This window comes from Notamacropus eugenii, chromosome 1, assembly GCF_028372415.1.
Source record: "Notamacropus eugenii isolate mMacEug1 chromosome 1, mMacEug1.pri_v2, whole genome shotgun sequence".
In the NCBI taxonomy this organism is placed as follows: Eukaryota; Metazoa; Chordata; class Mammalia; order Diprotodontia; family Macropodidae; genus Notamacropus; species Notamacropus eugenii.
Window position 1 is genome coordinate 345305077 of NC_092872.1, and position 13628 is coordinate 345318704.

General features: G+C 45.3%; 1 protein-coding gene across 13 annotated transcripts in view; it reads right to left on the reverse strand.

Moving 5' to 3' along the window:
• Positions 1 to 13060, reverse strand: part of SEPTIN8 (septin 8) — a 35166-nt gene extending 22106 nt beyond the window's left edge. For 2 of the 13 annotated variants that reach the window (XM_072630025.1, XM_072630024.1), the window contains exon 1: positions 12743 to 13058. In XM_072630025.1, coding sequence (XP_072486126.1) covers positions 12743 to 12772 — 30 coding nt within the window. In that variant the 5' untranslated portion in view covers positions 12773 to 13058. Of the gene's footprint in view, positions 1 to 6779; positions 8741 to 9236; positions 9314 to 9687; positions 9818 to 12742 lie in introns of those variants that run through there. The other 11 variants (XM_072630027.1, XM_072630026.1, XM_072630023.1 and 8 more) reach the window with 10 other exon arrangements.
• Between the last annotated feature and the right edge of the window lie 568 nt (positions 13061 to 13628).

Below are 13628 nucleotides of genomic sequence, written 5' to 3' on the forward strand. Positions count from 1 at the left end.
AATCACAATAAAATTCACTTCACAAAGGACTACAAGCCTAACCCTGCCTGCACATTCGAGGTTCTTGCCATGAGATCCCCTTCTACATCCAGATGCCCAGAGGTCACTATTTTGGACAGAACAAGAACCAGAAGCTGTATTTTGTCCCATAGGGAGAAAGAACAAAGCTCTATACAAATACTATAGGTCATGGAAGAAAAAGGAAAAAAGGAGCTGAGGCCAGGGAAGATTCCTTTACTGTTTGTTTATTTAAGATTCCTTAACTTAAACGAGCTGAACTCCAGTTTAGATGGAAACTTGCTCTTATGACTCCTGGGAATGGAAAAAAGAAAATATAGTCCTCTAAGTGACTGTTCCCAGGCTCAAAAGGCCATATTTTCATGACTTGGTCAATGAAAGTGGCCCAAACTACTCCCCTGCCCAACGGAAATTTATTTCTTCCTTGGGAATTTGTATCCACAACCACCATCTCTCCTGGTCCCAATACCCTTCTCGTTTTCCTGTCACTTTCCCCATCCTCAGAGATTAATTTATGGGGAAGAATATTAACAAGAGAAGAGAGATCATAAGCCTACCCACACTTCCTCCAGCTCTAGGGAAGGAGCAAACAGAGCAACTATTAATGGCTGTAACTAAAATGAAAATGTCCCCAGGAACTAGGGTTTCTAGGCAACAGCATCAACCTTAGGATTTCAGAACAGATTTTCTAGAGGGAAAAGAAATAGGAGTGTGTTTAGCAGAGGATGGGGCAAATGTACAACAAGGGTATGGTAGAGGGAGAAAGAGATTGTATGGCATCTGGCCTTCACAGCTTAAAATCATTAGGGCTTTTATCCCATATACTATAGTCTCAGCTTTGCTGCTGTTCAGTTGTGTCCAACTCTTCGTGACCCCACTTGGGGTTTTCTTGGCAAAGATACTGGAGTGGTTTGCCATTTCCTCCTCCAAGTCTTAGTCTCATACAGTCCTAAAAACAGTGCCCCATTACACCCTGTTACAATTCTATTTTTCTCCTATCTCTCATGCTAAATGTCTCTTGGGCTCCACCACCACCTCCACTTTTAAATTTCCCATTCTCTCCTCAATACTTTGCAGTCTGGCTTCTGCCTCCCACAATTTTACTGAAAGGATTCACCCAAAGGTCATCAATGACTTCCTAATGGCTAAGTTCTTAGTTTTCCTTGATCCTTCTGCACTATGTGGCATGGTAGTCCCCCTCCTCCCTTCTCAATCACTGAGCCTTCACTATCTCTTCCTTATCTCCTTTTCCTCCTCCAAATCTCAAAATGTGAATTCCCCAGCTCACCTGCCCTCTTCTCTCTCTCTCCGTACTTCTCAGAAAGCTCAACCATTCACATGGCTATGCTTTTTGACTCCTGAACCTGTATCACCATCATTTCAAACAGTATGTCTAAGACAAAACTCCAACACTCTCCAGAAAAAAAAATGATCCTCTTGTCAATGTGTCTGTTAATGGCATCACCATTCTCACATGTAGCACTTCCTTTCCATCTCCAAAAGCACCAAGTGATCCAGATCCTCACATCTCACACCTGTGTTACTGCAGGGGCCCTCCCACCTATCCTCTCTGCCTCTAAAATCACCTTGCCCCCATCTCCACCTGTATTAAAACCAAGTCTCCAAATAAACAACTCAAATCACAAAACTACCTCCTTGAAAAACCTTCAGGAACTCACAATGAGGACTGAATTTGTATCCTGAATTTTTTTCTTTTTAAGTGGAGAAGCTAAAAATGCCCAGAATTAAAGACGTGTTATGTTTGCACAGATGGCTGCTGTGTTTGTTCATCTTCCTTCTTCCAAGGGTGACACAATCGGGACATGATCTAACGTCCTGTAGCTCAGCCAAAACCCAAGAAGCCAGCTGTACTGAGAATCTTCCCCACCCCTCTCTGCAACCCTCACTAATCCTCTTCTCCTCCAGCTCCCTTCCCTACTCACCTCCCAATGACTGAGCTATGAATGAAAGAAAAAGATGTTTTTGTCCCTGAGTCCTCACTCATAGACCCTGGGTTCAGCTATAATCACAGAAAGCACTCTCGGAGCCCCAAAATTCTACCCTTGGCATAGTATACCAATTCTATAAATGGCTTGGCTGGCACTAGACTTTACAGACAACACAGTAGTAACATGCTGGCAAGGGCCTACTGAATCCAAATGGGGATCACCCAGGTGGCACAGTGGATAGGAATGGGCTTAGAATCAGGAAGACTCATTTTCATAAGTTCAAATCTGGCGTCAGGTACTTACTAGTTGTGTGACCCTGTGCAAGTCACTCAACCCTGTTTGCCTCAGTTTTCTCATCTGTAAAATAAGTGGAAAAAAGGAAACGGCAAACCATTCCAGTACCCTTGCTAAGAAAACCCCAAATGGGGTCATGGAGAGTCAGACCCAACTGAAACAATTCAACAACAACATAACTAAATGGTAACATTTAATTCTGCATTCCTCAAAGCAGGGCTAAGGACACAAGGAATGCTCATTCCAAGCTTAGGGATCGTCTATAGCTGTAATTAAGAATACCCTACGGTCAAGTGTCAGATCCTTAGCGTTATTCTCTAATATTTAGGTCAATCACCCTTCACATAAGAAACAACCACTATAAATATCAATAGCTCTTGTGAAGTAACTCCTGACTGCTCTATATAAACCAAAGGCTTTGCCAATGCAAGTTGGCTTCCCAGGGATTCTAGATACTCTTTGGAGCTGTTGCTGTGGACAAAACTCAAAGTTTTCCCCTTTTGCTATCCCCTACAACTATGCGAGTAGTACAGTTGCATTAGTAAAAGAGAGATAAAAGTAGTTGTAACTCATATGATGCAGATTCCTCAACCCCCAACTCAAGCCATCCTGCCTCCCAACATTCTTTGGTTCCTAAAGCTATTCGACTCCTTGAGTTCATCTAAGTCCTAATTACTGATTCTCTCCTTTGTTGCAGCAACTATGCTATATGTCCTATTCTGATATCTGCTTTTTCTGTCCTTCATATCCCTGACTGTGATACACTGAAATCTGACTGTAAGAACAGGGTTTTCCAGGATTTATTTAAAAGGACAAAATCCCTGCTACTAGTTACCTATATAACCACTGACAACTCACTTAAACCTTTTTTGGGCTTTAGTCAACTCATCTATAAAACAAAGGGGTTGGACTGGTCTCAAAAGTTCATTCCCAGTTCACTAAATCTATAATCCCATTATGAGCTATAACATACAAATTCAGAAATAATGCACACAGGATAATTAATCAGAAGTGTATGTAAAACTACTCAGTCCCAAAATGACAGTGCCAAAGCTTTCCAACATAATTTTGAACTAAGGCACTAGGCCTAGTTTGGATCATTACCATCCCTATCTCTAGGTCTAGACCCTAGCCCAATGACTAGCCCAGCAACTCAACAGCTGACTGGCAACCTCATGAGTCCATAGCATTTCCCCTCAAATTTGGTATTGCCCCAACTGGGCGTTTTTGATTAAGCTCTCTACTCCATTTGACAAATGTTTGCTCGTTCTCACCCATAAGGAAAACATCCTGTTTGCATGGTAAGCATCTGATGTCTCTGTTATATCCCTAAATATCGCTAGAAGATTATTAAGCTCTTACTATGTGCTTAGCAACGTGCCTGGCACATAGTAAGAGCTTCATAAATTTTTAGTGACTGATTGATTGACTGATCTAGATATTTCTCCTTCCTCTGCTTAAAGTAGGGAAAGGGATAGAAAGAATCTCTGAATATGATTAAAGTTCATACCTCAAATTAGACCTTCCAAAATAAACAGAAACCAGCTTTCCTAACACTGCATCCTAGAGATTGTTAGTTAGAGATGCATCAGTTATACAAATGTGCACTCAACCTCCTTCATAACTCTGCCCCAAAGGGTGGCCAGACCAACTGAAGTGCCCTGGTTACCCATAGGCCTCTCCTCATCCAATGATAAATACATTGTCCCATCATCTAAGTAGCATCTTCAAGTCATGGAAACCCCAGTTAATACCAATCTCTTCTAGAAATTCCTTTGAATATTCATTTTATTTTTACTTACTTAGTTGTGTCCACGTTATATCTTAACCCACTTGCCTGCCAGAGTCAAATGTAAGTTCTTTGAGGACAAGGACCATTTTCTTGTTTGCCTTGGTATCACTATGCCTAGCATTGAGTAGATACTGAATAGATGTTTGTTAAAGTCAGTCAAAGAGCAAAAACAGAAGCAGCAGTGATAGTCAAGGTCTGTCATACATCTTTTCCTTAATAGATGTGGCTTCGCCAGCCTGACACACAAGCTAAGAGGAAAATGAGGGCTAGAGAGATTCAATGACTAGCCCAGAAACTCAGCAGCAAATTCAAAAACAAACCCCAAGTTTTCAACTGTTCCTTTAGCCCTTGTGCTCCCAGTCCAGTGGTTCTAACAGTCCCTGGACAGCCTTATTCACTTTCCTAGCTGTGGCCTGGCTAGTCGTTCCACCTAGCCCTGAGCTCAGGAGGACAGCCTCCAGCCAGCAAACTTACAGACTGAAATGGAGCTCTCCCTGGGCTCTGGGAAGAACTCCAAGTGTTTTCCAGACTGCCTGGACTCTAATCCCAAATTTCCCAAGCTAGGCTAGGTCATTAGAGAAATGAATTCTGGAGTTATCCACCCAAGGCTTAAGCCACCTTGAGAGCACATAGGCCACTGCATATCTAAAGAGACTGTAAGGTTCTAATGAGACTTATTGCCATCTACAGAGTACATGGGAGTCAAAGACTAGTTAGTGCTACCCTCTCTTCAAAGGATGTCAAACAGGACTAACTCCCTAACAAGACCATAATAAGTCCCAGGGTAAAAAGGGCCAAACTTGCTTCAGCATGCTCCTTTGTCTTCCTTACTTTCACCTGGGGACAAGCAAATTATCTTGCCGTACATTACTCCTTTTAATTTGCAGTTAAAAAAATAACCAAAACTTGTATCTGGTAGAAAATTTGCAAAAGGGCGTGTGTGTGCGTGTGCGTGTGTGTGTGTGTGCGTGTGCATGTGCGTGTGTGTGTGCGTGTGTGTGTGTGTGTGTGTAAAATCTTATTGGAACTTCACAATAACCTAACCCTGTGTGAAGACTGTATTATAGGTACTGTTATCCCCATTTTACAGATTAGGAAACTGAGTCTTGTCTTGACTTGTCTTATAGTCAGTAAGTGACAATGGTGGAATTTGACCCTTGTTTTTCCTAATCTCAAGTTCAGTATTTTATTCACTATTTTCACACTGCTTCCCTTTTTAAAAAGGCATTTTAAGTTCCATTTGCCTGAGGATGACTTTGTTGGGAATATTGCAGAGGGTATTTCAGGTATGGGTTAGCTCTGAGATACCTTCTTACTCAGAGACTCTCTAACCTCTGCTGAATGACCTCTAATTAAGGGAACTCTTTACCTTCCTAGGCAGCCCTTTCTACTTTGAGACAGTTCTAGTTGTTAGAAAGTTTTTCATTACATTGAGCCTAAATCTTCCTCTACACAACTTCCATCCTTGCTCCTAATTGTATCCTTTAGGTCTAAATACAAAATTCAATCCTCCTTCCACATGACAACCCTTCAAATCCTTGAATTAGGTCCCTTCTAAAACTTCTTACATCCAGTTAAATATGCACCCAGTTCCTTTGATGAATCCTCAAGTGCCAAAGTCTTCAGAGCCCTCAACAATCACTGCAGCCCTCTTATGGATAGCCTCCAGTTTATTAACATCCCTCCTAAAATGCGGCACCTGGAACCAAATACAGTAGTCCAAATACAGTCTGAGCAGAGCAGAAGCCAGCAGAACAGTCATCTCCCATGTTCTGAATTCCCTACTTTTTCTTAATGGAGACTTAGCTTTTCTGGCTGCCACAGATCACCACTAACTCACACTTGCAGTCCATTAAAGCCCCAATCTTTTTCATGTGAACTGCTCACAGGTCTCCAATTCCTCCATTAGACAATGTAGGATCTTGACATGCTCCTGCTCCCCATACAGAGTCTGCCCAGAGTGACAAATAGGGCTTCTCAGGAAGCAGTTGTTCAACAAATTAAATTCAGCCACCAACAATTAAGCACGTACAAGGCTCTGGCTGGGTGCTATTAACAACAATTATGCTTCCTGCTTCCCTTCAGGTTAGAAATTGAAGTGAATGTGGTGTGTGCTTCCACCCCCAACCTTAGGGTTTCCTCTTTTAGGTTCTCATAGTCCCTCCTAGCCAAGGTGTCTGTTACAAATAGAATTGTGCAAGAGTCGCTGTAATTTTGAGGTTTCGAGGTCTATGAATAAGTGGCCCAGCCTGGAGCTGGGAAGATGAGGAGGAAACCCATAGTCCTATGGGATCAAGAAACCAATATAGTGTTCTCACATCTGAACAGAAGGGTGGGCTGCCACAAACACCTCAAAGCCACAGGCCACACAGTTCAGGTGTCACCTTTGTCTGGCTCTCCATTACTCATGTCCAATTTGCCAGTTATGGCAGCCTGAATTCTATCCAACAAAATAGATCTGTGTCTCCCAAGCCCACCATGAAGGGTTTTAGTAACTGAATTAATAAGGTTGGTATGAAAGAAAATGTGGATGTAACAAGCTCAGGGTGACCCTGCTCCACATGAAGCAGGTTTTCCCTCATTTTCTAATAGCAGGACATAGGGCAGAACTTCTCCTTCAACCCTAGGAGATGACCAAAAGGGCAGGGTCCCCCCAGGTTCTTTCCCATCTTCTGCCCCCCTCCAACAAGGTCCTGGGGCATACAAAGACACATAAAGAAACCTACTGGATTCCCTGAAGTTTTCTGATTCCCTCCAGGTTCCTCTGATCAGGGGTTGATCGTCTGCAGCAGTTCTTCTCCATGCCAGGGGCACAGTAAGAAGCCAAGAAAATTCATGAAGTGATGGAGAAGGGGTGTGATGTTATTTTCTCAACATGCCATGCTAACTAGTAGATTAGAGTGAGAGGGCAGCAGTCTCAGAGTAAGATAGGTCCACTCCACTTAACCACCAATCACCCTCAGGAGTCAGGACTTTCATGGCTCTCAGCTCAGCCACAGCACCCTCAGCCAGGAAGTGTGGGTTTTAAACATGCTCTAACATAGGCCCTTAGCTATTCTGACATGGCCAAATGCCTCCTCCCCCACTCAGCTCTGGGCTTCTGCCCAAAGTCTAGGTCTGACAAAACTGAGCATAACGAGGCTCCCATCGGGATAGGGATTAGCACAGAGAGGACTGAGTCTGATGGGGCATCATCATAAAATGGGTTCAGGATGAAATAGGATCTGGGCGTGATGATACCCAAATTGATGGGAGTTAGGTCTAATACGATAGAACCAAGAGAGTACCCAGAATCTGGACATACCATCTACTCTGAAGGGCTGAAATGTGAAATATTTAAGTGAGTACTACACAGAACACCAGAATTGTAGCTAGTCGTATATAGTGCTCTCCAGCACTATAAGGGACTCTTGTAGTCATGTTTTCACCCTCTATTATCAGGGGAAAGAATTAGTGGGGTTCAAAATGGCAGATCTAAAGCCTCTAACATCTCTGGTTTCTGTCACATCACCCTAATAAGAAAGAATGAATAAGTTTTAGACAGAATAGCTCTACAGCCCAAGGCCTCTGGACTCCTTCCCTGGCAGTGGTACATCAGATCCCCTTCCTCACCCCAAAAACCTCTGAGAATTCAGATGATTCTAGAGAATAGAGGGAGCTGAGGGTCTCAAAAAGGAAAAAAATCTCTTCCATGAGGACCCTGAGGAATGAAATATTCAGTCATTTCAGTCATGGGAGTAGTTCTAAAACAGGGCACTTTAGATGCCTTGATTTCCATTAATAACTCCAACTATTTGTTTATATTTCTCTGGCTGGTCTAATCATCTGTTTTAGGGAAAGGCCCCAAGGGGACCAATGGGGCAACAAAGGAGCACAGAGGCTGGGAATGCTCAAGGCATTTTAGAGATAGGGCAACCCTTAGACCCTTTCCTCTGGAGTTCTGCAGCTACTCCTTATTCCTATGGCTTGGACATGGGCCATGGAGGAGTTTGTTTTAGTTACTGCTCAAAACATCCACTTAGTCCCTGGTTCAGAGATCCCAGGCTCAGATCTTCCACTTCGACTCCTTGTCCATCATCATTCCTACATCCAATGTGACCAGGTCTTGTTGATTTCTCCTTTGCAATATCTTCCCATCTCTTCCTTGCTTGCTAGGGTAGGCAGGCCCTCACCATTTTCCACCTTGATCACCCAAAAGCCTAACACTCCCTTTGTTTGCAGCCCCCCTAACCCATCCTACCTTTGCTGCAAGAAAAATAGCTTTTTTTTTTTTTTTTGATTAACAACCATTTCATTGTCATTTTCCCAATCAAAAACTTTTAATGGCTCCCCGTTGGCTATCATATCTGGTACAAATACTTCTCTACCTTATTCTTTTAGGCCATAATTGATCAAACCAGGAAGCCTCACTCTCAGGTGGATCATTCACTTGCTCTACTGTTGGTCCTTGAACATGCCATGCTCATTCCCCCCTCTCTACTGTACACTTTGCTTTCCCTGACCAAAATGTCTTTTTTGTTCCTCTCCAATTACCCATCGTTCAAGGCCCAGTTCAGGAGGCAATGTGGAAAGAGTACTGGATCTGCAGTCACAAGTCCCGTCCCAACCACTCTGGACAACTTACTTTACCTCTCTGGTTATTGGACTAGATCTTCTCCAAGGACCCCTCCAGTTCCCATATCCTGATTCTAAGTCTGGCCTCCCTTTCCCTCCCTACTGATCTCTTCCTCCTCTAAAAATCTATTTCATGACTTGTCTCACCCAACAAGAGTTTAAACTCTTTGAGGTCAAGGACTCCTCTTTATCTTATACCGCCATCTCATCTGGGCTGCTTGGCTGAATAATAAAGTAATATTCATCCTTTATAAAATACTCTAAGGCTTGCAAATGGCTTTATATATCTTAATTCATTTGAACCTCACAACAACCCTATGAGACAGTTTCTATTATTATCCCCATTTTACAGATGAGGAAACTGAGGCACTGAATTGCCCAAGGACACAGTCAGGATTTGAACTCAAATATTCCTACGCTTTATCCAGTGCACCCCCCAATTGCTCCAGTTAGTCCTATGCTCATTTATGACCAATCCTATCCATTAACGCTGAGGGAGCCGGCACAGGGAACATACTCCAGGGGGTAGGACAGAATAGAACAAGGTCTTTGCTTTTCTTGGAGCTCACCCCCTGAAGCACTAGGTCCTCCCTCAATAACAAGGATCCCTCACATCTGAATGCCACTTCTGATCCTCATTCGAGTCCTGTGAGATAGGAAGAGCAGGTGTTATTATCCCCATTTGACAGAGAAACTAAAAACAGTGACTATCTTAGGTTATAGTGAGTTGGTAAAACTGCAACCCAACCCCCAGCAGAACAAGGTCTTTGTTTCTAGTGTTGCTTTTTTTTTTTTTTTTTTACAGTGATCAATGATTCTGTTTTTGTTTTTTGGTAGGAAGAGTGGGAAAATTGACCTTCTCTGTCCCAAATACCAAAGGACAATCTCTCATCGTGGATAGGGAGAATTTGGACAATTAAAGGGGGAAACAGGGGAGAGGGAAGACTGTGGGCAGAGATAATGGGGAAATAGGGATGGAATGGTGGGTCCTCTTTGGTGAAGGTGAAGAACAATCCCCACCTCTCTCCATCCCTTCTCCTTTTCTTCTCCCACTCACAAGCGTCAGAGTGGGAACAGGAACTCCAAGAAAACACTGGTGCTTTGGGAAGTGTTAAGATTACCAGGGTGACAACGGAAGTGGCAGATGGTACTGGGGATAAAGCAGAGATGATGTTGGGGTGGGGGTGGAAGGAAGGCTGGCTAGGAGAGATGCCAGGCAAGAGGCAGTCATGCCAAAAAGCAGAATTGTTTCAAATCTCTGAGCTTTTCCAACTGCCCAACTCAGTTTTCTCTCTTATCCGGCTCATAATCATGGACAGGTTCTGGGAGAGGGGTAAAAACCTAACAGATTCTGATAGACCTATATAATAAACTACAAGCTGGTGTGACATGTCACAAAAAGTCACACTGTGATAGTAGTAGGTACCAAAAAGATGAGCCAAAAAGAGCTCCTTTTTGACCTGCTGGACTGACAAGACAGGCTAAGCAGAAGCAACTCTTCCACTTCTCAGAACAAGAAACACCAGATTCTGATGTTCTAAGGAGCCATTAACCTAAAGACATCTCTACACTAAGGTGAAGAACTGCCCAGTAAGGCCCTAAATTGCCACATCTCCCATAACAAACACCTCCCAGCCCCAAGGGCAGCATCCAGCCCAGCCTGCCAAGCAGGGTTTCCTGCCTCCTTAAGGTTAATCACAAAGCTGATTTAGAAGGCAGGTCGTAAGGCCACCAGGCTGCCATTTGGAAGAAATGGCCATAAATAACACGGGATTGGGGATGCTCATAAATGGAGCTCGAAGTATTTGAAAAACAGTAATTCAGCTTCCATCAAAGTCCTGTTCCAACGTCTCATTATGGTATGGAGGGAACCCTGGTTTCTTCTATAAGGCTACTCAAGCTTTGAAAGGTCCTAGCAAGCTGCCAAAGCTCTGAATACTGGTCCGGCAGTGGCCTACCACAGAGAGACAAGCATAGCTAAGTTCAGAGAGGCTCACCATCAGGTTGGCTGCAAAGTGATGCACTTTGGGGCCACAGCAGCCCTCTGCTAAGTCATAGAGGGGCTATCGTTTACACTCACAAAATCACATAACCTTGAAGCACTGAAGTAATTAACCTATCACAGCCAGCCCTTTGAAGTGCACCAGAGAAGATAAGGGCCAGCCAGAGGAGAGTGAAGTACCTTTTCCAAGACACATCAAATGAAGCTGGGGTAAGATGCCCATTTCTCAGGCCTGCTTCTGTCCATCACTGTCAGATGGCCCAAGACAGGCAGGTATCTGCTTCCCACAAAGGTCATTTTAAAAGAGACCTATTTCATAAGGCAGGGTAATAGAACATAGGTAACTCAGATTTGGGTCATAGCTCTTTATTATATGACCTCGAATGGGCTACTCCCCTTCTCTAGGCCTCAGTCCTCCCCAGGAATTATCTGAGTACAAATGGCACCATCATGATATGAACTGGGCACCTACATCCTAGTCTGGGGTCCTTCACTTACTAGCTGTGTGACACTGGCCAACTCACTGCTCTCATCCAGGTTCCAGTTTCTTCCACTGTAAAATGGGAGGGGGGAGGAAAGAGACTGGACTAAACTGCATCAAAGGTACTATCCAGCTCTAAAATTCAATGATTCTAAATCCTAAAAAAGTACTTTGAGATCACTTTGCCAACCCACAACCTGCCTGGCAAGTGACATCTCATTAGTTTTCATTGTGAGGTTGCTAATGACATCACTTACTAGGATGGGAGGGGGTGTCTCTGGACATGAGCCTGGAAAATGGGGTAAAAAATAGGGGATGAGCACAATCTAATAGAAAATAGTGATTTTTTTGGTCTTTCACGTGCAAAGGGCCAATCTTCATAACCATCATTAATCACATTTATAATGCTCTTACAAGCACAACCTGGTAATCACTGGATATATTTGCACAGAAGGGCCCAGTGGGAACTCCCATCACAGAATAGCTTCAGCTATCACTTTTTAGGCCAATCACATACAAAAACACACATCAACTCTCATATTGCAAAAAAGCAATAAGTCGACCATTCCCAGCTCTGGTTACCACTTGGTCTTATGATCTGTTCTGTTGATCAAACCTAAACCAATATTGGCCCATTAAGACCAGGGGTCTACATTCTACATGATTCTACAAAGAGAATTAAGGAATCTTCTGAGTCTGCCCCACCTGGGCTTTTCATTGTCACAGACACATGCAGGTGTTATACTTAGACATGCTTCATCAACCACAAGGGGAAATTCCTAACAAGGCACTGGCAGAAATTCAAGTCTGGGTGAAATATAAAAAACCTTTACAAGGTTACCTGCTGAAACAGACCAATGGACCAACTGTACCAGTTCAAAACTGGGAGGCACCCTGCAACCCTTGTGGACCAAATCTTCATTCATTTTGAATTTGGAATCAGGCTTACTAGGGAGAAACTGCCACAGACCTAAAAACCGGAGGCCTCACAAGTCATTCACGCCATATCTATTTATCCACACCCATCTGTGGATGGCACAGAGAGACTCCATCCTTTAGCCCTTCCCAAGAGACAGGCAGGGCCAGATCCACAGGAGCCCTTATTTTACTGGGGTGTTTACTGAGGTTTTTTTTGGGGGGGGGAGGGAAATGTCAATTCAAACCATAGAGGCCTTGATCATATGGTTTTTGCTTCCCACACAGTGACACAAACATGGGGCGCTTCTTCACATCGGCAGAGAAAAACGTCCCAGTGGAAGAGGTGCAGCTAAGAGGCTCCGGGGTCCCTGGGCCCTGTCGGGATGCCACAAGTCTCTTTGCCAGTCACTGACTGCAAGGGGCAGGGTGGTCTTCCCACTCATCGTAACCTTTTCGACCAGAGCCCCCTCCCACGGACCCCTCCCACCAGGAGTCTCGGGGCGGGGGACTCGCCCCACCCCGCAGGTCAGGCTGGTCCGCAGCGGGGAGCTGGCATCGGGCAGGGCAGGCTCGGCAGCCCGGCGGGATGCCAGGCTGGGTGCCGCCCGCGCAGAGCCCCGGGCGCCCCCTCCCTCCACTCCAAGTTTGCCTCCCGCCGCCCGCCAGCCCCTCACCGAGCGGCGCTCCAGGTCCGGAGCCGCCATGGACGGACTGGAGGAAGACCGGCACACGGAGACCGTGGGATCGGAGCCGGCTCCGAGGTTCGCTCTCCACTGGGTCGCTGCGGCTGAATGGATCCAATATGGCCACTTCCTGGAAACTCCCCTTGGAGAGGAGAAGGGGCTGCGGAGCCGCCTCCCGCCAGCGCTGCCCGCCCCAGCCCGGGGGAAGCCCGCGTCCGCCGCGGCTCCGGCCTCGCCTCCCGGCCCCGCTGGAGCCGCGGGCTCTGCTTAGCCTGGCAGCCCACCCTGGTCCAACAACTGGGCGGCTGCACAGGATGCCGGGACTTGTAGTTCCCGAAATTTGGGGAGGGAAGGAGAGGGGCAGGGCTTGGGAAGAGGCGGGCGGGCAAACCTGTCACCTCCCTTCAGGAATTGGGCTTTCTGGAGCGGTGTGACAGGAGAGCGTGGCGGGGTTGCGGCGTGTCTTAAGATGCAGAGCCGGGGAGAGTTGTTAGATCATTTAATGGAAGCCCCTTATTTTTACAGATGAAGAAACTGAGACCCAGAAGGAAGTGCCTTGCCCAAGTCCACACACTACGATAACTCAGAGCCAAGCTTCAAACCCCGGTGTCCATGCCGAATGTGGACACCATCACTGTCTTGCACATCCCGTTAGCCTCTTTCTGCTTGGAGCCCGGGGGCCGCTTTGAGTTCATGCATACGTTTCCCTCTGACTAGTCACAAAGATCACAGAATTTCAGAATCAGAAGACCGCAAAGAAACCATCTCGTCCAACTTAGACCTATACAGTAATTTCCAGCATACCACTCCCAACGAGCAGGAGTGAAGACCTCCAGAGGGTATCTCAGATTCAAATGCTTTGTCTCATCTCTCCTGC